This window comes from Coloeus monedula (assembly GCF_965178545.1).
Source record: "Coloeus monedula genome assembly, chromosome: 9".
Taxonomy (NCBI): Eukaryota; Metazoa; Chordata; class Aves; order Passeriformes; family Corvidae; genus Coloeus; species Coloeus monedula.
The window spans coordinates 14,646,709-14,672,225 of NC_138789.1; the positions used below are offsets into that span (position 1 = coordinate 14,646,709).

General features: G+C 38.6%; 1 protein-coding gene across 1 annotated transcript in view; it reads right to left on the bottom strand.

Moving 5' to 3' along the window:
- Positions 1-3,888: 3,888 nt before the first annotated feature.
- The window catches only part of SLC44A3 (solute carrier family 44 member 3), a 39,740-nt gene continuing 18,111 nt past the window's right edge, over positions 3,889-25,517 (bottom strand). Inside the window, exons 11-16 of the mRNA XM_082287073.1 lie at positions 19,692-19,848; positions 17,112-17,189; positions 7,701-7,838; positions 6,986-7,222; positions 5,114-5,212; positions 3,889-3,989 (exon numbers count right to left, since the gene is read on the bottom strand). Coding sequence (XP_082143199.1) covers positions 3,984-3,989; positions 5,114-5,212; positions 6,986-7,222; positions 7,701-7,838; positions 17,112-17,189; positions 19,692-19,848 — 715 coding nt within the window. The 3' untranslated portion in view covers positions 3,889-3,983. The remainder of the gene's footprint in view (positions 3,990-5,113; positions 5,213-6,985; positions 7,223-7,700; positions 7,839-17,111; positions 17,190-19,691; positions 19,849-25,517) is intronic.

Here is a 25,517-nt window from a genome sequence, read left to right on the forward strand (position 1 = left end):
TGTAGACAATCTTGTCTCATTTGTTATGCTATCTGTCTTAAAGATTAGATGTCACAAGAATTATTCCCAAATAAGCATCACCTTTGCCTGTGTTAAGGGTAATGTAGAACTCTGGTCTGTTGCAGTTCAGGTTCATTCTTTTCCATGGGATTTAATCTAACAATTTTGTAAAAACCTCTCAGGAATGAGTGACACTGACTTAAGAGGGGAGGAATGTACGTCCTTCACAGCCAGGTTCACCTTCCTTCTTCATGACTCTGAGGTTATGACCGGAGATCCTTAGCTGTTCACTAAATCCCTGCCGTTTTCTCAAAGCAAAAAAAGGATCACACATGTTTATTGCTGCCTCTGCTTCAGCCTGTTGCCTTTATACCATCACTTGGAGAACTCAAAACACCCTTGCTTTAGATTATGTAGAGAGACACCCAATCTTTGTGCCTGCTGGTCTGCAATCCCAGTTACGATAGTAGAGCTTTATTCCTAAATGGAGGATGCTTTCTTCCTCACCATGGAGTGCAGAGAGGCTAAACTAATTTACCTGCACTGTTTTTAAAAGGAGAGAAAAAAAGAGCATGTATCAATGGGGGGCAATGTTGCAGTTTCTGACTTCTGTAAAATAATTCAAGGTTGTCTTAAAAGTGTTCACTGCAGTTTAAACTTACTACATTCACATGTGAAATGTTTTATATTTGCACGTTCTGGGTTTATGAAGTATCTTCCCTTCCAGACTGGAAATTGTTTGTGTGTGCTACATTAGTTTCTATCATCTTTGAATGTGATGTGGTGATCTGACTTTCAGCTGACCTATTTGTTGTGTAAGTCTTAAGCTTATTTATTTCACAGAATTTAAATTAGGCTCTGTAGAGGTCACTGGTCCAAACCGTGCATCTGAGGCAAGAGAATTATTAGCAACACATCTGTTAAGACCTGCTTTTCCTGAGTGACACTATTTCTCCCCCTTCAAAATAATAGTATTTAACTATTTAGAACTGTTGTATTGAATGCTGAAAAGCAGTTCTAAAATCAATAGCAAATGCTTTGTTGTTTTTATAGTTTGGGTGAAAGCAATCTCTTTTCCGAAGCCTGACCATGCCCTCCTTCCTACTCCTTCTGAATCCAAAACTTAGGCTTTAAACTACTTGCTCACCCTTATTATGTACCTGAACAGAAGAAACAAACAACACACAAACTGTTGTCAGTATGCATGTTTTCTTTCATCCACAGAGGTATCCAGTGGAATCATAACTGAATTGAGAGTTTGAAGTAGACACCAAGCAAGACCAAAATCAAGCTGCCTTGCTTAAAACCATAGGCTGCAATAATTAGCCATTTTCTGGTAAACAGACACCAGTAGTCCCTATCTCCTATTTTTAAGGAATATAGTTATAAAAGTACCTTTCATTCTGCCGAATCTAATCTTCCATAGCTGCAGGAAAAACAAGTCCACACTTAACTGGGCTGCATTGCAGGGCAGACCTCAAATTACTGGGAGTGGCTTAGCCCACCCTCAGAACCAGCAGGAACCGTATTCCCAAGAGCTGTGCCTACATACAGCCTCCTTTGCAGCTGCCTGACTACAGTACTCTGCAGGGAAAGGTAGCACTGAGAAACAAGCATTAAGTAGCATCAGCTTCTGTAGGCGTGCCTTATCCCTCTGAGTCAGGTGAGGAACTCCTGCCACACAGGAATACTGCAGCTGGAGGTTGTTGACACAATTGCTAGTGCAATGTATGTAAGACTGGGAGGTCTTGAGTTGTAACTGAAAGCTATAATGCTATGCTTTCTGTACAAATTTAATGAAAAGCTATGTGTTTGGAAGTCTTCTATAAAAATACACAGTTCTCAAAACTTATTTTATAATGTAATTTCTGGACTAGTGACAATAGAGTATTCCTTAAACAGAATACACTCAAATACAGCTTAACCAGCATTTTTCAGTACCTCCCTTCTTTGAAAGTTAACCCAGAATTTGTAGGAAGTGTCTGTAAGAGTCCTTTCTCCACTCTGGAGCTGCAGTGAAGGTAAATGACACTGCATCATAATTGCAATGAGCAGAACCATAGAGTTGTTGAGATTGGAAGGAACCTCTGAAGGTCATCTAGGGATTAGATAAAAATTTCCTTCCCTTTTTTCCACCAAAGTTCCTGAGTCAAAGGCCAAAACATGCAGTGTGAGTATCAAATACAAACAGGAAAAAAAACCCCCGAATGTGTAGTAAGAACTGGGGGGTTTTTAACTTCAAAGCAAACCTCTTATGCTTTGTAAATTGGTAAATATTGTGTTTACATTGTGAAGACACTTCTGCTCTGAAGCAATCTTGGCAAACCCATGGCAGAGGAAAAGTTTTGTCCCTTTTTAAGTACCGTATCTGCACACTTCCTCAGGGTTAGAGAGCTATTGCTTATTCAGGACTTTTCAGAAGTTCCCAAAGCATCCACAAGCCGAGCACCAACAGTATCCAAGGGTACAGATTTAGATAAGGAGAGGCGGTGAGTCACAGCCAGTACATTATCAGCTTTACCTGCCAGGCAGAAAGTAATTAATCTGTTTCTTTCCCTTTTTCATCGTTTATCCTATATTCCACAACTTCTTGAAGTGGCTCATATTAAAGTAGACTGAAGTTAATTAAATGATGGATAAAAAGCAAGTATTTCTTAGCATTCTGTAGCAGATTACTAGTCTCCTTTCAACAGCAGGAGACCAGAAACAGTATTTAAATGAAACAGATTTCTTATTCAGGCCATCAATGAGCTTTTCTGTACGTCATTTCCAAGCTGTGACTAATCAAGGGTTTATCAATATATTCATTAAGACAGTTCTGAGTCACTTACCCTCAGTGATGTCTCACTTCCTGTATAGATAATTTACTGAAATCCCTGGTCGGCATAATTTTCCCACCTCAAACCTCTCCTGTTTTTAAATTTTAAACAAAATTTAAAGGAGCATTGGAACAAAGAGAATAAAATGTGCCACCAAGTAAAATCTAAAACTACTCCATACGCAGAACAAGGTGGAGTCCCCAAAGTGTATTACAATCAGGATCCAGGTACAGAGTTTAAACAAGCTTTAACACTGCTCACAAGAAAATGCTGGCAGACTGTTACCAAGTTAGTTTTTTTAGAAGTGTCTGCACTTATGTTCCTCTTCTGCCTAGAGCCCTGACAGTCGCTACATTCCTCCATGGTGTATTTCACACCCATGTTACAGGTAACATTTCTATATAGTATTATTTATAACATCCTTTTATCTCATGTCTGTCCTGTTCTTCTATCTCTGTCATCTGCTACTTTGTCAAGCTCTAAATCCAGATACAAATTCTTCTGCTTCATCTTTTTAATTGCAGAAGGAAGGAAGGAAGGACTGTTCCTCATCTGCCTTTTGGAGAGGACCTGGACAGTTTATGATACGAACTTGTAAAAACTATTCCCAAAAGAGCATAATTAAAAGAAAGACACCTACCTCATAACCGCTAATTATCTTGACTACAGAGAATTTCTATCAAGGGTAATTTCCATCAGTGAGCTCAGTCTGTTCCTTAACTGGCTGTTCAGATATGCAGAATAAACCAGGACACAGTCATCTCAGAGTACCTCCTCTACAAATGTTTCTGCATTTACTGATCTAGGGATGACTGCCACAGCATACCCAGAGAAGCCTGAAAAAATCATGTTAGCAGACACACCAAAAGAACAGCTCCATAACCTTTTTGACTTACTAATTTTAGTCTGACAACATAGAAATTACAAAGAGTGAGTTTATTAACAACTTTCAGACCATTATAACAAGTGTAGTAATAAAAATCAGATGTGATGACACACAAAATATTTTATTCATACAAACAGATTGTGTGTCATTTTACCAGTGCAGAAGATACAACAGATTTAGAGAACTAATACTTTGTCTTGGGGTATTGGTAACCTTTACTTCTATGACCATTTTTGCTATTGCTGCTCTACTTCCACACTTCCTGGTGTACACCACATTCAAGTCTACAAAGAAAGAAAAACAGAGTCAAATAATCTGTAGCACTCATTCTGTTTCTGCATTTAAATGTCATACGAGTAAACTGGGAAAACAATCAAGGTTCTTTTGTATCTCAAATTCACAGTCTTGCAGGGAATAATACCCACCCAGCTTCTGGTTTCTGTTCTTGGCAAAAAATTACTGAAGAATGCAATAACAGACCCAAAAATGAAAAAATTTCGTGTAACTATCCCTCACTGTAGTAATAAACTGGAGGAGTGCTCTGCCTGTAGCAGAATGCCCACAGGATTGTGTGAGAGCTTGTTAGAGCCTGGTACCTTTTGAAAGCAGATCAAGAAAAATCACTGACATCTGTTACACTTGTGTAAGTAGCTGAGACAGCAGAGGACATGGAGTAGTGTCCAGCAAGTGTGGGTGCCAGAGGAGCTGTTCCTGCAGAATCTTTCTCTAGCAGGCCTAGCTTGGCCCCCACAATGCTTGGGGAAAATCAGTCCCGATTCTGAACTTGCTAGGACAGCTTCTCAGGCTGGGCAATTTGCAGTATTTTTTCAGATGTCAGTGAGTGAGTATTGACCCTGAGGACTTTCTCAAGCCTGGGTGTGGGGAAACACTCCCTTCTGGCACCTCAGGTTTGTTACCCCATCATAAAACAGAGTAAATAAATGTATATACTGATAAGAAAGGAGAGGGGAGGGGAGGGGAGGGGAGGGGAGGGGAGGGGAGGGGAGGGGAGGGGAGGGGAGGGGAGGGGAGGGGAGGGGAGGGGAAGAGGAAAGGCTTCTAAACTGATCTTAGAGGTCTGGAACTTCAGCAGGTCTGGCATGAAATTAAGCAGCCTACCACTGTTCTGACTGCTACAGCAGGCATGTGAAAGACAATCTGAATAGCATTTATCCTCCACCCCCTTGCCACAGGCCAAACTTTCTCTTCCTCTGCTGGGCAAAATGTGGAATGTGAAGAAAGAAGAAATATTTGACCTATCCATTTTGCAATAGCAGAGGGTTTCCTGAGGAGGGAAAGCAATGTGAGATGTCAGGAGATACTTGATAACCTCCATCCCTTCTTCTTGGAACAAAAAGGCAAACACATTAGCTGGCAGATAAATACATATCCCATGCTTCTGTCTCACCATAGGTTGGAGCTCTGTCCCATCTTCATTATCCTGGAATGGTGTTGTGCTTCTGTGGTTTTGCCCTTCTGTTAACTTGTTACTCTGACTCACAAAGGTCTACAAGCAAAAACTAGGGTAAGATCGTTTGTGAAAGGAAACAATTATGCAAATAAAAATACCTGGTAGAGGAAGATAATTAGCCCAGGGCTAAGAAACTGTGCTGGTTCCTGGCTGGATGACACTGAGTGATACCGGGAGGGACTGCAGAGGCAGCAGAAGTGATGAATACAACTGAGAGCGATGAATCAAGAATTTCTGTTATACCTCCTACTGCAGGAATGAGGACTCCAGCTGTCTGAAATCCCTCCCATGTCTCTCTGCCCACTGCTGCATATTGTCCTGAGGGCCACAAAGCCTCCCTTCCACTCCCGGGGATGTTTGTAACCTTATTGTAACACAGACGAGTCAAATGCCTTCATGTGTTGGGAAACTCCAAATTCTTGTCTGTGTGAGCAAACTTACTCTTGATCTTACAATGAGGAGGAGTTTGGATGTGCTGCCCATGGTTTTTCCATACAAGGGTACAGAACCTGTCCTGCTTGGAAGACTCCTTATCCCTGTGGGAAATCCTCTCTTCACCCACAGCTCTAGGGCATGGCTAATTACATAGAATTAAGACCAGAGTTAAAGAGAAACTACCACAAAGTTTGGAAGTGGAGAAGGAAAGCCTCTGCTTCATGAAGGAAAATTGGCTTAAGAAGTATTTTAGCATTTGGCAAAACAGAGAGGGAAGAACAGAGGTCACGGTTTCAGAGCTTTCCATTCGGTTTCATATTCCTATCCAGGCAATGTGCTTAAGTACTATTCTGAACCAAAGCCAACGAATATGTATCTGCTTTCTTTTGTACAAAGGGTTAAGCCTATCTTTAGGCTGCCTTTTCATTGTTTTATTGTTTGTTGTTGTTCTCAACAAAATTCTATGAATATTACAGAAGCTCTAACAGCAGCATTAAAAAAATAAATAAAAACCAGAACCCAAAACCAGTTCTTCTGACATTGTCCTGAAGAAATCCATCCAGAACATTTGTGTCATATGAGCTACTCTTTGTCTTCATGGATCACTAGGCTTTTCTCTGTTGCATGGTTTGTGAAGAAACAGACAGAATTGTCAAAACTAGCACAAAAGGAAACTAATATCTGCATCTTCAGATATTCTCTTGTTTAGAAAGGGATGGCACATATATATTCAAATGCTTAAGTTACAGCACTACATCACTATTAGCTAAGTACTGAAGGTAATATAATACAGTAATTACAAGGGTAAAGACACAGAACAACCTGTCCAGAGGCAGAAGAGTTTAATCAAGAGATAGAAGACAGTGTTTTGGCAAAAGAATCTGTAAAGGTATGAAGCAGAGCAACTCAGATATGCATGAAGTTTGTTCAGAACTACAGCATCTGTAGGATGTGGAATGGATCCCTGAGCTGCTACTTGTTGTTTATTTTTTCTCATCACTGTACAGTGAGTCACAAGAAATATAATCATTAATCTTAGGGCACCTCCATGGATCAATTTCCGCAGCTGGCTCATCTATTTATTTATATTTTTAAATTACCAACAATATATCTAATTAGGCCTAGTCAGCCATTACTTACAGAATATGACCTAAAAGAAGGCAACAGGTTGTAGCTAGCACACAGGAGTCAGAGGGAGCCATTTACTTCCGTTTATAAATTCATGTACTTGTATTCCTGAGTCCATCCTGTTCTAAGGTGTTGGAAAGGAAATAGCATGGGTTGTGGGTTCAGATTACTAGGGGTTGGGGAAAGAAAAAGTTCTTAAAAGCTTAGAATGTCTCAAATATCTTTGCTGTAATCAGTGGGGTTTACCAGCAGCTCCTGATCCACAAAGTATGGCTTCTCTGCAGTTCCGTCATTTGTTTCCATATCAATAGCAAAGCAAAGGAACATGGCATCTGCTGTGACTTCAAACACAGACAAAAAGCTATGGGACATCATGTAGGCAAAAAATCCAACCAGCAACAAAGGAACTACCCAAGCTTGCAACTCCCGGTGGTAGTTAAATGCCATCAATCCTCCAAAAAAAGTAAAGCATACAACAAACACCTGTAAAGGGCAGCAAGAGACCAGTGCAGCCTCATTAATCATATAGAAATGTTTTTCATAAAAAAACCAATCCCCCCAAACCCTGAGGCAAATACATCACAGCCAGTATTTAAAGAGCTCATCTCATCTGGGAGATAGCTAGGCAGTTTCCAGCATCACACAGTTGTGACACTTTGTGTTCAATTCCATGTGTAAATTCCATAGGGCAGAGGAAACCATTTACCATGTATTTACCAAAGACTTGTTGCAATTGGAACTGCCAGAGTGGCACCAAGGATGCTGCTATAATACAATAAATAACTCTGCAAAGTTAAATTCCTTAAATATTCTTCTCTCCCAAACTTATTTTGTAGCATTAACAACACTGAACAAAGTGTTGTTAACAAAGATAAACTTTATTTACTTTCGGTCAATGAAAGACAATCAAACCTGATTTTTCACTTCACTTTTATAGAACAGTTATCTTATTTACTCTTACCTTTCCTAAAAACAGGACAAAATCTCCTAAACAACTAATGGATGCAAGTTTAGCAGAGTTCCTTGCCAAAATACAGAGAGCATCCTTTGCTGATGTACAAAAATTTGTCCCATTTATGGCTGTAGTTGTGTATGCATGCTGAAATGACATAAAATAATAATGCAGTGAGAGTGGAAAGACTCATAATCTAGATTTTACTTCAGCAAAATGCAAAGCCTTAAACTCTATTTGGAAATACTGACTTTGTGAATATAAAGAGCTATTTTGCACAGTACGGCAATTTTATTTCAAATTATTATAATAACTATACTTCTAAATTCAAAGACTTTTTCTACATAATTTTTACCATTGGCAAATGTTACAATAATGACTAAATAAATTTCTGAAGCCACATTTATCCAATTTATTTTAAAACACCAAAGTTCTCTACCCCAATTTTTGTGAATGAATTTGACACAATTACCAGAAAACACCTGGAGTCACACTCTCCAAACATACTGGGTATCTATCTCCAACACTGCTGGCAAACTATGTAAGTGGAACAATGAAGTTATGTATTTAGTGGGTCATTAAAGGTTGATGATTAAAAAAAGTTTACACATGACTCTTTCAAACACTTTAGATACTAGTGAAATTCAAGCTTGTGGTCATAGCCATAAAATAAACCTTTTCATGAAGGATCCTGGACTAGACCAGTGACTGTAAGGTCACATGCCCCACACCACTCCGAACAACAGATAATGTATTGAGAATTTTACATTATATATATACATTACATTATATAGATATATATTATACCCCTTTGTGGAAACTTGCCTGGACAGGTGGGGAGGATAGAATATTTACCTTCATGGATTTGATTATTTTTGAACTTATGCATAAACTGACATATATGTCCCATTTATGGAACTCAACAAGGTTTTGAAACTATGTCCAAAATAGCAGCTAAGAAAAGCAGCACTTACGACACCTGAAACATTTCTGGGCTTTGCCAGCAATTCTTATGAGCAGTTTCCCTTTACTCAAAATACTAGAAGGCAGATTATGCCACAAAAACTTTAGTCACATCTGGTATGGTCAGTAAGAACCACAGTGTGCAAGGGATCACTGTTCTGAAGGAATTTATAAACCCAGACATGTACGTGGTGCTTACATTTCTTTCTGCTTCACCTGGAAGTGAAAAAAAACCAGCATATAAGGGGTTTGCTAAAAGTGAATTATACTGGCCTACTGAATGCACTTCCTGTTCAAAAATCTGTTTTTTCTTACTTAAAATTCAAAATATAAAATAATTTTAGATATCTGAAGTGAAGAAAATTTATTTCTGGAGAGTCCAGTTTACCCCTGAGCAACTTGTATAGTGTACTGCAGTGCAGCAAAGCAAGAAAGCAAGAAAGCAAGAAAGAAGATTGATTAAATGCAATCAAAGACTTTTTGTCTCTTTATTGTGGATATTATTTATATGAAAAAGAGTTATTTTTCCTCTGATAGTAAAGAAAAAGTTTCTGTAAATATTGTACTTACATATTAGCAAATACATCCATAGATGGAAAGAGTATAAATAAAGACCATGGATTTATTGCCTACTCTATGAAAAATCAGAGACTCCAATGAACTCTACAGAAACCCAAAGAGTATCTGCATAAAAATATGTTTAAACAAGCAAGTTCACTTCATTTCTAAACAGGAAAAAATGCTTTCAGTGCTAACTTTCATTTATTCTGATGCTGTTCCCTCCCCAGCAGGATGCCGTTACACCGGAACACCCCAGGATGCAGCAGCAGGGGAGCTGCCAGTGCCAGCCCTGCTGGCCGAGGACACAGGCAAAGGGTAGATGGCCTCACATCTCTCTCCCTCTTCCATCTGTAGCAGTCACTGAGTATTTCAGACATGGACAGACTTCTCTTTATAACATGCTGTGAGTTAAGTCTGTTTCATCATTCCCATTAAACAGAGAGGGAACAGAGACACAAAGTGGAAAAGTGTTTTCTAAGTTTGTTTTTGTCCCTTAAGAACTAAATTCACAGAGTAGATCCTGACCTGGTGAGGTCAGTATAAATTTTGCCAATAAATTAAACAGAGATTTGGTATTCATTATAAATTGAAAAAAATGTGTTTTAAAAATTAAAAAGAATGTTGGAAATGCACATGCGCTTGTACAAACATTGTTTCCAAACTTAAAATAAATACCCATTTGTTTGCACTCTTGAAGTAGCCACTTTGGTATTCAAAGAATGCACAATGAAAAGAATTTCTAATATTTATTAACTAGAACGGTTATCTTGGAAAGACTGAAAATAATGCTGGAGACAGTACACTACCTGCACAAGGATTTGTTGTGTTACAAACCAGCTGATAAAAAATGGCATTTATAGCAGTTATAACTTAAAACAAATCATGTAAGCATTACCTAATGACAATACTCAAGAAACAAAGGCAGCCAGGTAATAATCTAATGTTATAGAAGGAATAAGAGAGAGACAGAAATTAATGAACTGCTGAAGGCTACAAAACTAGTCAGACGTATGTAAAGCAGGAATCTTACCAGCAGAATTGGAAGACTTAGCCAAGTGATCTCTACCTTTTAGCAAAAAATACATGTCTGAGAAAATGCAATATTTGGAGGGTCTCTTGTTCAGCCTAGAATCTTTTTCCATACACTTGCCTAACAAGTCTCAAGTTTCTCATACAGACCCCATGCCCTGATCCCATCCAGCCACATAGAAATCTACATGTTCTCACTGACAAAACACATCAAACATTTAAGGTAACATGTTTCCATGAAACTCAGCATTGCACTGAAATGAGCTCAAGTGATTTCTCATCCTTACTCATCAAGGAACACCTAACACACACAAGCTGTTACCTATATTTGCACATCATTTGGACTTTGGACTAAAAAGGTTAGATATCCCGTTAAGTTGGAAATTGCAGGATATGTGCAATAATCCTTTCAAATTAAAGATAGTTGTGAAGGCTAAGGTGGTAGACCATCGTCAGTTAAGAACCTGCTAACATTTAGACACAGGTTATTTAAAGATGTTTTTCTACAGAATACATTCTTTTTCCATGCACAAAAGCTTTAGTGGACTTGAACATATTTGAGAGAAGGGCAGCAGGAATGATCCAAAAGGTATGGAATGTCTTCTGTCTGGGGAACACCAGGCTCTTCTGTCTGGAAAAGAGATGACTGAAGGAGGATGCAGCAAGAGGGCTACCGACTCATAAGAAATGCAGAGAGGCTGTATAGGGTTAGATGGCTCACTGTTCCTTCCAGAACAACGTCCAGACAGGGGCAGGACAGTATGAAGTAGTAGGAGCCAAATTTGAAAACAGATGGTATTTCTTCTCACTATAAATCTGTAAACTGTGAACTTGCTGGACAAGGGATGTTTTAGCTGCTAAAAGTTTGCATGAACTCAACGGAGACAGGGAATTTCAGGGAAAAGGAATCAGCTGAGAGTTATTAAACACACAGAAAACACACTCAGCCCAAGAAGTTCCTTGGCTGAAATCAGATTCAGAAACAGCACAGAGACAGGGAAATATCCTCGTTCTACCTTAGCATTTACTCACTGTCACTGCTGAAGATGGGATACTAGACCTACAAAGGGACTCAGTCTGATCCTTATGTATATGTTATAGCTCTTACAGTTTTATCTTTGCTTAATGAATTGATCTTTTACAATGGTAGTCTCTGCTCTGGTGACAAGCAAGTAATGATTGCATTGATAGATAGGGTTGGTCAGAAAGCATGGGAGACGGTGGGTCAGGAACAGCCTTTATCCTTGCACCAGCAAGTTGATCTCGTATTGCCACCTCTCTGAAGTACACAAGCCTCTTCTGGCTTGGGGCCTGGGAACTAGACACTGATTTCTCAGTGTCAGGATGAATAAATAGGGAATGGGAATGTTTACATATTTCCAAATACCACAGTATGCAAAAAAACCTATTTAAAGAATATATCCTTCTGTGCCTCACAACACAGAATGTCAAAGGTCTTGGAAAAAGTGACCTGGTAGTTTCATGAGAAAGGCGCTATGGCTCAGATCCAGGCTGTAAGTTCCCCAATTGTTGAGAATAATTGCTACTTTGTGTAACAGCTGAATTCAGTCCTCCATTCTAAGGCTTGCTTTCATAAAATGAGCTTGGGGAAGAGAGAATTGCCATAGCAACAGAATCTTCTTTAAAAAGAAGAAGGAGACATGCTGGTCTCTCATCCCAGTTCAGCTTTTTCTGCTCTGCTGGTATTTTCAGCCTGATCTGATCTTGTTGCTGCCAAATCTCTTAGGGGCTGTCGTGGTTAGCTACCCCCAGTGCAGTGTGGTGCAGCTCAGGCTGGACTGTGAAGTGTCTTAGCCTGCAAGTGTCACTGCTGCCAGTGGAAGCCCCTCAGAAAACGAAATCCAATGGTAACCAGAGGCAGTGACTGTGGCTGCTGCGCAGCAGTTAGTGGTCTGGTGAGAAAGTTGTATCATGACTCTCAGTGGTGGGAAATGAAAGCAAGGCAGGCCTTGTGAGGCCCCACTGAAGGGATGAGGACATACAAGACTGGAAGGGACTTTCAGCCACTCCAGTCCCTGGCTATTTCAGATTAGCACATTATACAAAACTTCTCTTAAATGGAAAACTCCCTCTTTAAATCACTTAGGACTTCCCCTCTCCGAGGCTTTACATTTGGAGCTATTCCAGACAGTTGTCCCTCTGGCCCTTAGGAACCTTCTTCCAACTTCCAGACAACATTTATTCATGAAAAATTTACATCTACTGATTTTTCTGCTGACCTTGTCTGGCTTTTATCCCTCCCTGCTGTCTCATAGATGGCTAACGGGCTTAGCTCTTACCCTTCATTTGTCACACGATTTTCCAGTCCCCCCAGTGAGATAAGACTGAGCATGTAACCAGCAACTTGTACAATGGCATTTATCCCCCTCTTTCCAGTGCAAGTATTTAATCTTGTACCTTCTGGGACTGACTCTGTGCTTCCTGCAGCCTTGTTAAATAAAGGCTATTGTGCTGTGGCTGACAAACAAATGGAGAATATTCTCCTCCTCCACTTCTAATCAATAAGCACACAGCTAACACAGAAATGGTTATGTTTTGTTCCTAGGCTAATTACCATCTGTAAGGAACATTCAACAACCTCCTGAATCTTCCCAAGCAGTCCAAAAAGCACAACTTCCATTTATTTCCATTCCACCTTATATTTGCAGTCTGGACTTACTGGAGAAAACTTCCAACTTTCCTTGCTTCCTATTCTCTGTGTCATCTACTCCCTCCATGGCTGTCATCCAGTGGGTAGGACCAACACAACTTTCTCCTCGGAGGGTAGTTGGGTGTCCCTTCCTGCTGCATCACAGTGTTACACATGGGCTCCATTTCAATGACAGGGCTGGATCAAAAGGATCCTGCTTTATGTGCCCATTGCATCATAATGACATCATTACTGGGGTTGCTTTCAGTGGCTTCTGCACTTAGTGAGAAAATGTTCTTGCTTGGGATTTCTGAAATAAATCAAACTGAAGATTTCCAGAGAGCTGTTCATAAATTTCTCTGCTTAAAAGCACTGAATTACCAGTCACTTGCTTGAATGCCTTTTATTTTCTCTCTCTCTCTTTTTCCCCTTTTGTTTCTTCTTAATGGGATAGGGAGGAAGAGAAAGATATCAAAGTAAGTATTAGTCAGCTTTGTTCAACTCTGTTCCCTACACGGTTCATCCTACAGAACAAGTAAAGACCTGAGGAATTTTATTTGCTATTATTACATACATAAAGTCTGTAGAAGGAAAGTAAACATATTTAAAATACGATTTCACTGAAGATTAACATTTTATCCTTGTATTTTCAAGAGGATTGAAAAATTAGCTCTATATCTAGCAGCAATTTTGCCAGTAAAATTAAAATGCAGTATTGCTTTTGGCAGGAAAAAGAACTAATTGATGGGGTGAGCCACAATGTGTTTGGCATGCAGAGAAGAACTTGCTTTACAATAGTATGCATGAATTTTGGATTTATCTAGGTGAATTCTCCACAAGGCACTGTGGAGAATTTTGAACAATCCCCTGAAACCTCCTGATAAACTTTGGATGGAAGCCTAAGAGACAATGACTGCCATGGATATACAGCCATTGGACAGACTTGCTTCTGGTTTATTACACTAGACAATTGCCAGCTTTCAGTCTCAGGGAAGGGTCTCTGTCATAGGAAATGAGGCTCACACACTGCTGAATTCACTGACATTCACTGACAGGCCAGAAGGCTACACTGCAGCAAACATGCTGATTAACAGAGAAGCCACACCCAGCTCAGCAACCCGCTTAGAAATCCAGGCACTGCACTTTGGAGAGGTCACTTTGCCAACTGGCTGCAGATGGACCCAAAGCGGACACAGAAAAGCAAAACTATCCAGTTGTATTGTTTTTTAAAAACGTCACTGCAACAAGGCTGTAAAGGGAGAACATGTGAACACTTTGATGTACCTAAAGTTAAGACTGCCATGAAAGCAGGAGAGACACAGACCTTGTAATTCCCTAACCACATGAAAAAACAGTATACATTTTTTACAGAAGAAAACTTTCAATCTCCTAGATTTTCCTTGAGATGATTGGATATGTTTATCTGGAACATACTGAAACCACCAGAGCCAGATGAAAAATCTGTGGTAATTCTGACAAGTGTTGGCAAACAGAACTGTCAAGTAAGGATAATGACTTTATATTCAGAAAGCACTTTTCAGCCACAGAACCCAGAGTGCTTTACAATTGTTACTAATGGATTATACACACATATGAATCACTTTGCCCATGACTGAAGTGGAACAGCTTAAAAAGTGAACTGTTTAACAGCACATAACAACACTACACCACAGTTTAGCACAGGATCCAGTTGCAAATCCAACAGAAATTTAGAAAGGCTGAATGCAATTGTCTGTATTGCAATCTGCACAGAACACTGGGCTTACATTACCCCTCCTCCAAAACTACCCCTGCAAATACGACAATTGCCAGTATCTAGCACAGCACTGTGTCATGATGGGAAGATGACAGGGTAACTCCTTGGCCTGTTCCAGTTAACTTCCAGGAGAGCTCTGAGCTTGCAGAGAATGAGTCACTTCAGGGATGCATGCAACTATTAAAGTCAGTATTAAATCCCACATGCAGGATGGTACTCCAGCCCAAAAAGTACTCTTTGATAACATAATAGAGCACTTGGTTGATTCTGTATGGGAAGAAAGAAGCTTGCATTCTATCACCAGGGTTACTTCCTCCAGCACCTGTTTCTCATCTGCAAGTTCTCAGAGGGAAAACAAAGTACTCTGTTTAATCCTGATTAAACTTGTGAATGAAGGAACAGAAAGAATTTAAATTACCTAAGCAGCATAACAACAAGTTGAAGAAAATAGTGCAGAAGTGATTGGATCTTGTTTTTTTAGAGTTTCAGGTAATTATATGCTTTTCACTATAGTGAAAGTAATACTAAAATAAAAAGCAAAGAAATTGTAAATAGTAAGGAATGATAATGTACACAACGATCTTTGGACCAAGTTTTACAACAGCTGTTCCACATTTTAGGTACAAAAAATCAAAATCTGAACTTAAAGAATACTTTGAAAATGTTAGAAACACAGGTACAAGCAATTTTTTAACCTCTCCCTCCCAAGTCCTACTCTCAAGTCCATGTTCAACATCCATGGGAAGTTTCTAGGTTGCTCCCAGCAGGTTTCATCAATCTCAGTAGGAGCTCTTAAGACTTCACTACTTCTGTAAATCAAGCAATATGTCAAAGCTGCTTAAAGCTGTGGACTTTTTTCCTTCTTTTTTTTTTCTATTTAACATTTGGCCACAGATTTTACAGAATCAAAGACTAAGATTTTCAATTGCAGTCAAAATATATATTTTTTTAAGAAATAGGCTTGAACAGATTAGTTATAGGGGGAAAAAGTAAATAAATAATTAGATCCATTAATTACTCTATGAGATGCAATAACCCTAGACCAATGTTACATTTTCATACAGATAAAAGTTCTATTAAAATCTTGTGGCCTATTCTTGCTTTTTTTCTTCTCTATCTGTTGCTCAAATTGCCCTGGATTTGGAACATATGGACTACCATCACCTTGCTAAAAAGATATTCAAAAAACAAAACAAAAGCAAACACTGTATTATGATCATTAGATTAAAAACCACAACTCATAGAAAAACAGAAATTTGCCAACAATAGATTAGGAAACAGGAAATCTTTTAAGGGAACAGGAGCTACAATACAGCCCTCTGAAACAAAAGGAAGAACATTATAGTAATTAATTCTTTTAACAAACACATAGCACACAACAGCTGGAGAAAGTAAACACTAGGATGCTGGATATCTCTTTGAAAGGCAGGAAGCCAAGCCAAGGGGAAAGGGTGACTACAAATGAAAAGCCTGGAGTCAAAATGAGCATTGATAATCCTCACCAAGTCACTGACCAGAAGACCTACCTAGAATATGTAGGCCTGGAAAATTCAGAGATTTCACTCCACAAGTTTTAATCTAGGGTGCAATAAATTAAAAACTTTCTCTTCATAACTGTCCAAGATTAAACCTAATTTATGTATCTTCTTAGGAGAAGAAGTCAGACCCTTTATCAGAACTGTCTTGTTTACTTCACTACTACCTTCAGCAATGAGAACAAAGAACTCAGAAGTCAGAGAGAGAGGAATCAATTTGAAAATATTACTCCCTTTTACATTAAGACTATCACAGTCCTCAGAGATAAAAACAAGGCAATGACAAAGACAAAAATTAACTATTTACAATTATATATATAAATCTGGAACACACTTGGAGAAAAGAATCGGGAAGGAAAAAAGAGGTGTCAAGTATCTGTAAAACTGCTGTATGTCAGAAATCATCCATTTCCAATAAAAACACCTTTACAACAAGACTGCTAACATCATGGCTCATATTCCCAGATCTGCTGATAATGGCAATCAGCTAGGAATTCAAGTTTCTTCATTCAGGACTTTCAGGTGGAAAACACTGTAATTAGTTTAATGTCACATCTCCAGGTATGTTTCCTAATTCTTCATTGCTTCCTCCTACCTGAACTCTCCGTGTTTCAGGACTCTGTCTGGCACAACTCAGCAAAATGTTAAATCTAACCTACAGAAAGAGCAAGTAGACCTCTGAAAGGGCTATCTCAAGCTGTATTAACAAGTTTTCTAAAATCTAGCACCTTGCACATTTGCCAATTCCCTGTTTCTTTGCAACAAGTTGCACCTGCACTTGGAGGTTCTTTTGTTTGTTTAGTTCAGGTGGCCAGCAGGAAACTTTGGCCTGCGTGCTCTCCCTGTGGCTTTTTAGCCATGCTAAGGGGCAGGCACCCACATGCAGTATCCAGACTAGGCTGAGGGACAGAGATGACAGAGCATACCTGGTTAAAGTATCTTAAGCAACTTTCCTGGCAGCAAACACAGCAGAAACAGCAGCTGAACAGGCACTTTGCATTCTTCTGCAATAAAATAAAATTATTGGTTACTGGATACATAATTAGCCTCAAACAGAACCACCATTCTAGAAACAAACTTGCTTTACAGGGGACTGACTCTTCTGATAAAATTTTCACTTAGACAGCAGATATTTCAATTAGGATTTTAGGAATTGTTTTTTAATTCAGGTCTTTCAATATTAATGATTGAAGAGCTGTGCATTTTTTTTTTTTTTTCTTCCTGTGGATGGAAGATTCTTCTCTGGGAAAAGAAAATAACTGCTGTGAGCAGCTTTGTGAGCTAACAGCTGCCTGGGGAGCAAAACACACAGGCAAGCCAGTAATCCTTATAGCACTTCACAGTGACCAGGGAGTACAGGGACAGATTTTTAACTTTATCAAAACCCTTCCACAGCTCTGAAATGACTGGTACCCTAATGAACACTAACAAAAGAATGGGTAGAAGGGCTTGTATGAACATACATGTGTTTTAACTCAGAGCATACATTCATTTTTCAGGACAGGAAGAAAAATCTTATATTAGAACAGGTTATTCATAGACCATTGAGCTGTAATTTCATAGTAAAAACTGAGCAGTAAACCTTAATGTTTGTTCCATGCCCCCACACCCCCATCACATAATGAGCTCAGAACAGTTCATCAAAGAGATGATTCAAGACAAGAAAAAGACATCTTGGTATCCACGGTAGCCTTCCAAATTTAAGTGGCTGTTTTTCTCAACAAAAGGAAATTCAGTTCAAGGATACTTGGTTTTTTTAATCTTATTTTTCCAGAGATCAGAATGTTTTTATCTTGTTTTGGAAAGCACAGATCTTCCAGTCACTATTGAAAACTCAGGTCCAAACAACTACCATTTTTCAAGCAGAAACCACAAGCCTCTGAACTTTTTTCAGAAAGGTTCATGAAAATATTCCAGGAATAACTCCTTCAAAATGGTGACTATACATGCAAACTCCTGACAGAGAATACTTTACTCTTGCTATGTATTGCTGGAGAAATGATTTTAGTAAAACTGTATTATCTCAGTAAGTACTGTTTGTTAAAAGCCTAGAGCAAGGGATCTCCAGTACAATCTCCTCTCTGATTCTGCTTGGAGACTTCTGTGTAGAAAATGTCTTTAAATTTACCTGCAAGCTTGCAGACCCCTGACTTTTTCTCTGTTCATAGAGGACAGCAACATTTTTTGCAAGGGTGGGGAAGTCTGGGTGAGCCCTACAAGAATACAGCGTCACTTCTCATCCTTTAATACCACGACTCTGGCCCTCAATGAAAGGGGGGCCATAGCCTGTCCTTTCTGCCATGCAAAGGAGCAAGGTTACTCTTGGGAGGATCCTTCCAAGGACTGAGGACACAAGCTGCCCAGAGCACTTTCTGGGCACTTTTTTTTAGCAGCAGTCACAGCTATGGGTCATATCACTGAATGCTTGGGAACTGGACCAAAAAGCAGCCTGTGGCCCAGTGCTGCAGATACAAATAATCTTTCTTTGCTAATTAAATCTACAGTTATTCAGATTACAAAAACATGTAATAAGCAAATCCACTTATCCTGCTTTCTCTAAAGGCAGAAAATATTCTAAGTTGTCCCATCAACTGTCGTTACAGAATGTTCTTAGTTAACACAACACACCAAGTTTTATAACCAAAACTTTCAAATGAAAGCAACATAAACCCAGACAACAAATTTCAAGTGTTTTATTACAAGAGGTTTTTATTTAAGCATTCATAACCTATACCAAACACATGCCTCATAGGTATGATCACTGTAAATATCCTGTCATAACTATACATAACATGCTTCAAGGCCAAGGTAAACCCTAGAGGAAAAGGCCTACATTTAAAATCTTTTCTTAAATCTTCTCCTAAAGTCAGGCCTATGCATTCATACCAGACCTCCCTCCTTGCAGAAGTGCCAGAATTACCTACAGTGGTGTATTTCCAGCAGAAGAGAATTGATGTGGAGATGCATGAAAGGTAAAAAGGAGGCAAAAACCATTCAAAACAGCCCAGCTCTTTGTTTAATGTATCTTAAAAGATGTGTTTTGGATACTACACAACTCTCAGGAATAGTTCTTATGTCATATATTCTTTCTATAAAATCATATTACAAGGCAGATGAAGTATTTTCTATAACAGATCTTAAATCTAACAATAGTATTCTTACTTTTGCTTCTTAAGTATTTATGATCCAAAATTTTTTAATAGAGCAGTCTGCCAATTTTTCTCTTTATCCTTCATAAAAACCTTTATCTATAAACACTAAATAAAGGTGGGTTTAATATTGGTATTTTCTGCTTTTAAAAATATCTGAGTTGAGAATAAAAAGGAAGCATTGATGTCTGAGTTGAGAGGGGAAAAAAAGCTTTCCTAATGAAGAAAACATGATGAAACATAAAATCCATGTAATATCATCTATTTTTAAGCAAGAAATATATTTTTCATTTTTTTTGCCCCATGATCTCATCTTTAAATCACTATTTTTATAGGGTTACAGAAGTATATACCTACCTTTTGGTTTAGGATATTGTAAAGGTACAAGAGAACAATCCTGGGTATTCTCAGTATTGTGATTAGAAATGAGCCTTTTACAGCAGTTCCTAGGTGGTAGCAAAAAAGAACTGATATGGAAGACAAGACTGGGTGAGGCGATGGGTTATTTTTATTTCTAGAAAGAAAAACAAACAATTTAAAAATGGTTTAGAAACTTATTTAAGAAGATAAACATTGTGTCTTTTTAGTATTTGGAAATTTTAAGAATTAAGTTTTTATCTCCTTTCCTACTTGAACTACTCCAGTTTTTCTACTGACTTCATCTCAGTGTTCCTTAGTCCCAAGAAAAGCAGCCAAATTTATAACTTCTGGATTAGTTTAATTCTTAAGAAATGACTGTTTTCTGGAATGGAAAAATACCTAGGAAAAAACTAAAATGGAAAATAGGAGACGTGAACAATATCTGAGAATACTCCTTGAACACATCTCTCCAGTTTCTGTCACTTCTCTTATTCTCTGCAATCTTTTATTTCACTCTTGGTTCTTCAAGATTTTAGTCTGAGGGAATTAATCCACTATTTCTTCTTTAGTGGTAAAATTAAAACTAGAAAATAAAAATGCAAGTTTTCACATGTAAAACTGAGAGTTACTATCTACTTTTATAGTTGCAATTTGGCCAAATTTGGCTTTAAATTTTGTTAAAATGATTAATGCTTTTTTTTTTTTTTCCACAGAACAGGCTTTCTTTTATAATGGAATACAGCAAAAAAGGAATATCATACTATATGTTTAGAATTACAACCTGAACTAAAAAACTTGTAGTTCTAGCACACACTAACCTGTAATGTTTCAGAGAAATAATGTCTCTCAAAATCAAAAAGCCAAAGAGCAAAACCAAAAATATGGCCTAAATACAAGTCTTATTTTTTTGCTTCCTTTATAAAGGTCAGTTTAATGTCAGTCATTTACAGACAGTAGCATGACACAGCTCTCAAGAATTTATATAAACCTCAGGAAATCAGCTTAAAGACACTCCCTCATCCCTTGTCAAATGCTGTAAAAAAAAAAAAAAAATCAACTAAATTAACACTCTAAGTACCTTTAAAAATGTTTTATAGGATTGAAAAACTCCATACTGATCAAAAGTCATAATTAGACCTTCTATAAAGTAACTCTTAAGCAACTGGCCCAACCCTGAAAAATTTAGTTAGGCACAGAACCAGCAGCCATTTGACTAAGTAGCTAAGTAAAGATCAGACCTAATATCACAAACAAGAAGCCCTGTTTTCAGAAGTGATTTCTTCAAAACCTCTGTTATCTTGAAAAATCAGTAGTTTTCACAAGAAATAAAAAAATTAAAAGGCACCAATAAGAGAGTGACTGGTTTGGGCTAGGAAGCTCTAAAAATATATTTTTATTAAAGCCTCACTTCAGAAAGGATTTAAATCGTACACACTATATTTCAGAGAGGGATTACAGTTCTGCAAGAATCCTGAAGGTATCACTGGAGTTCATTCAAAACACAAAATTTTTGCAGTGGTGAAGTTGTATTTAAATATGTGAATATACCACATTATTTGAAATAGGAAATTCCAGCAAAGCAGTAGCTACATTTATTATTTTTGTTTTAAAACCAGTGGAACAGCTCTGGGGATAGTGGAATTTTATACAGAATAAGGCAATTTGGGGTTTTTTTTAAAGCCAGCAGGTTTCTGTGTTAGAAACACATGCATCACAATGTGGATGAATTATTCTATTCAGATTGAGCCATTGTTTCTTTCTCCCCCATACACTACCTTACATATGAGTGTCAGTTTGATCTCAGAATATAAATTGTTAAGTTTCTGCAAGTTAAAGGTTAACTAGTGATAAGAAACACAGAAAGGATAAAGTTTATTCCTGTGTTAATAATATACTTGTTACTAAAAAGAAAAATGAAGAAGGGTTTGGTATTTTTTACATGACTAAATAATGAGCAGGAATGTCAAAATTTGAAGCTTAGTTTAGATAAATTTTTACACATTTGGAGGTTATTCCACACCTTTTCCTAGCAAAGGAATTTTGAAGAACAGGGTCTGACAAGGATTCTGCTTTGTCTCCGAAAAGATTAGAAAAAGAACAGATTTTCCTTGTAATTATTGTTCAGAGTAGGAAACACAGGAAAGAGGCTAAACACAGCAACAGGTGATGGTTGTGACTGTAAACAAGCTCAAGATTGACTCAATCGTCCACCTATTCCCATCACTCTCAAGGCTGAAGTTTCGCCCACCTTTGTACATTATATGGCTACAGTCCTGATGTGACTTTAGCACAAGCATACAATCATTATGCAGTGGATTCTGTGCAAGTGAACTCCACTGCATGTGCACAAGGTATCAGGGAAAACTGGGAATCTGCCTGATTGATTATAAGATTGAGTAGAGCCACAACTTGCTTTTCCTCTTTGGTATTTCTATTTTATGTTATCATGAGATTGTTTGATTTACATACAACACTACTATTCCAAAATCCTGTGGACCTCCATTGAATACCACATTATCTTTTAATAATTTTATTTCTTCAGTACTGTCAATTGCCTTCATTTACTTGTGAGCTCTGTGACACTCAATATCTTTTTTAACACTAAGTTCCTTGATTCAAATGGTCACACATGCATCTTGGCTTTTATTTTAAAACCATTTCTTGTGAGAAGAAAAAAATGTAATCTTGACACACCCAACAGAAATAGACGTTTGAATGGGGGGAAAGGGTATTTCTTCATTTCTTTAAAATCCTCTCCTCTTAAGAGCTATGCTTACAGTTCTCTTCATTCATGCCTCACCAACTTCAAAGACTGTCTAAAAATAACTTAAGTATAAAATACTTTAGAACTGTTAAGGAATGAATCTTCTATTCCTCAAGTAAATATGAATCTCAATTTTTAAAAAACCAATAAATTACAAGATTTTTAATAAAACAGACATTATGAGACTAACAGAGACCACACAGACTGTACTTCCAACCTCCCTTTTACCTGATCTCAAAGCCACATGGGACGGGTCTGACTACATATATGCTGGTAGCTCTTTTAGGTCAAGTATGTAAGTAGGGCAAAGGATGTCCATAAATATTGCAGATATATTTGAACAGGAAGCCTTTAAAAGTGGGTTCTAGTTCATCTCTCTGTGACTTTGGTGCACATCCATAAACCTTCATTTTTTACTTACTGGGAGAGATATGCATTTCACTTCTCTTGGAAGTTGTGGTACTGAACACCTTAGTGAGGTAGATAACCCCAATCCTTAATTTCAAATCCATGCACTGACATATGTGCACTGGAGCTACTAAAGAAGCTCAGACATGGACAGGATAGTGATGCCTGTGGCATGGATCAAGTTACCGTATCACCTTCCTTTACTGCCAGAGAGGGGGAAAGGCTCATCTCCCTGCAAAGGTAAATACATAACACCTAAGAATATCAAAGTGAGAATAAACCTCAGCAGTTGTAAACAGCAATTGTAACAAAGAAGGTTTTTTAAAAGACTGAGCCCTTTTCATAAGTTGTAAAATGTAATTGTTAAGCAAAAAAATTGTATTTATTTTTATTAAATTAATAAAAAACTTTTGTGTATTCATGTTTCATCTAAAATAAAAGAAGGCAAAATCCATTTTCAGTCATGGTACTACAGGCCAAATATATGTAACCTGTAATGCTAATCCAGGTAAAATGACCCCCTGGCCACCCCATTTGCAACTCAGCTGTGGTTGTTTGCCATGCAGCGCATTGCTGAGTGTGCTGTGGAAGGAGATTTCCACATGGAAAGGCTGTGCTATTTCCTCGGAGCACTTACAGGCCAAGAAGAAAGCCCGTCTGTAAGATCCCATAAACAAACTCTTGTGACATGCCTTATGATGCTGCCTCAGGGAATACATTAAAAACACAGAACAGACAAGCTCAGAATTGCTGGAACAGCTTGAGATAACCCTTGCCCTTGCTGGTGTGACTGCTCCTGCAGCTAAGCACCCTCTCCCCATTCCCACACTGCTCTGCATCTCTGTGGATCTGTGCTGACAGCCTAAAGGCCAGGACAAGGGATTACCACCACAGAAAAGTTGCATTTCCTCTTGCAAACACAAGTCTCTTAACACAGTACAGGTCATCTGGCAAGCAAGGGGAGAGCTTGACGGTAGTTGCACAAAATGATACCAATACAACTGGGAGCAGGAACCTTCTGTACTTGGCAGACAGTTCCTGCAGCAGTAAAAAATAGCTGGAAGGCGGAAGCCCCCAACAGAGCAGTAAATGTCATCACAGCAGTTTCTACAGGTGCTTCCCTGCTCTACATGAACAAGATATGGACAGTGCCTTTGCCCTGGGGATTTATCTGGTGTATTGCACCAAAATGCACTGCAGCACAGAGCCCAGGAACTCAGCAGAAGTACTTTACTTTCCTGTGCTTTCTGAAACCAGTTAAAGCGAACCTTTAGTGCCTCAGCATTCAGCTGCTAAATCAATGTGCTTAGCAGAGAAGGGCAGCTCACTATCCACAGCAGCACAGCCATATGAGTTCCAGACCTTCAGCAGGAAAAAAAGAGATGACATCAGAAGTAAGAGTTCCTCCCTTTTCAGGTCCTATTATGACATGTAAAATAAAAGGGTGAGGCTATGCCACTCTTTCAAAAAGATTTCAACCTTTAAAAAAGCAAAGTTTTAGGTTTTATTTGCTCTTACCTAAGCACCAGTTCAGTGGCACAGCTGTTGGTTGTGTAGAGAATCCTGCTAGGGACAAGCTCCTGATACACATGTTAAACATTGTCCTGCCCTGGCTTTTTGGATGGAATGATAAAATATTGCTTAAACCAGGGGTGGGCACTGGCTGTTCCTTGATCTTCCAGCCTTGCTGCTTTGGCTGGAGCAGCACAGGTCACTCAGCTGCTGCAGGAAACCCTTATGGAGCCAGTCCCGGAAGCAGAGCCTGTGCTGGTGTCTCTGCTGGGCAGTGGGGAACACATCATTTGGAGACCTTCCAGCAGTAGCCTCTGGATCAGTGACTGAAACACCCAAGGATACATTCTGGAGACCATCAACGGAAACCTGCTTCCTAAGTTTTGGAGAACCCAAAGACATCCTTCCCAGCTGCCCAAGCCATATGGCCCTGGGCAGCTGCCACCAGTGCTCCAAGGGCTCCAGGCTCTCTCTGGCCAGGCTCCTCACCTCAATCTCACATAACCTTCCTCAAGGGTTAATTTTTCAACAAATTGAAATTATCACGATATTCCTCTAATACAAAATGAAGAAATGCCTTAAAATGCCAGAGTTTTTCACAGATCAGAAAATGTCATCACTGGGCATAGAAGAATAGAGCACTGAGGACAAGAGAACTCATAAAATAGTTATGAGGAAAAATATTATCGGGAAAATGCTCTCTTCATCAGCAAAAAACTCAACAACATATTGTGAGATTTAAATCTTCTCCTGCAATGAGTGCATAAACCCAATTTAATTTCATTTCACTTTTCCTCATTTCTTCCACATTTACATTTCTGGGCATATAAAATTCAAGGAAGTTTGTTTGCAATTGTCTAAATACTTAACAGTGTTAAAGCGTTTATATATAGTTAACTGAAAATATCTGCACAGAATGAAAAAAAAAAAAAGTTTTAGACCAGACAGTTATGCAGGCAGAACACATGGAAACCCAGAGCAGGGATGAACACTTACAAAGAGGTCAAACTGATCATGAATACATTAAATTACCAAGGAACAATATATTGCTTCTCATTTGGAGCTAATGCAGTCTCCCAGAAAAGGGTCAAATGCAGCCTATGCCTTCTGAATGGTAATTCCCCCAGGGTCAACAGAGC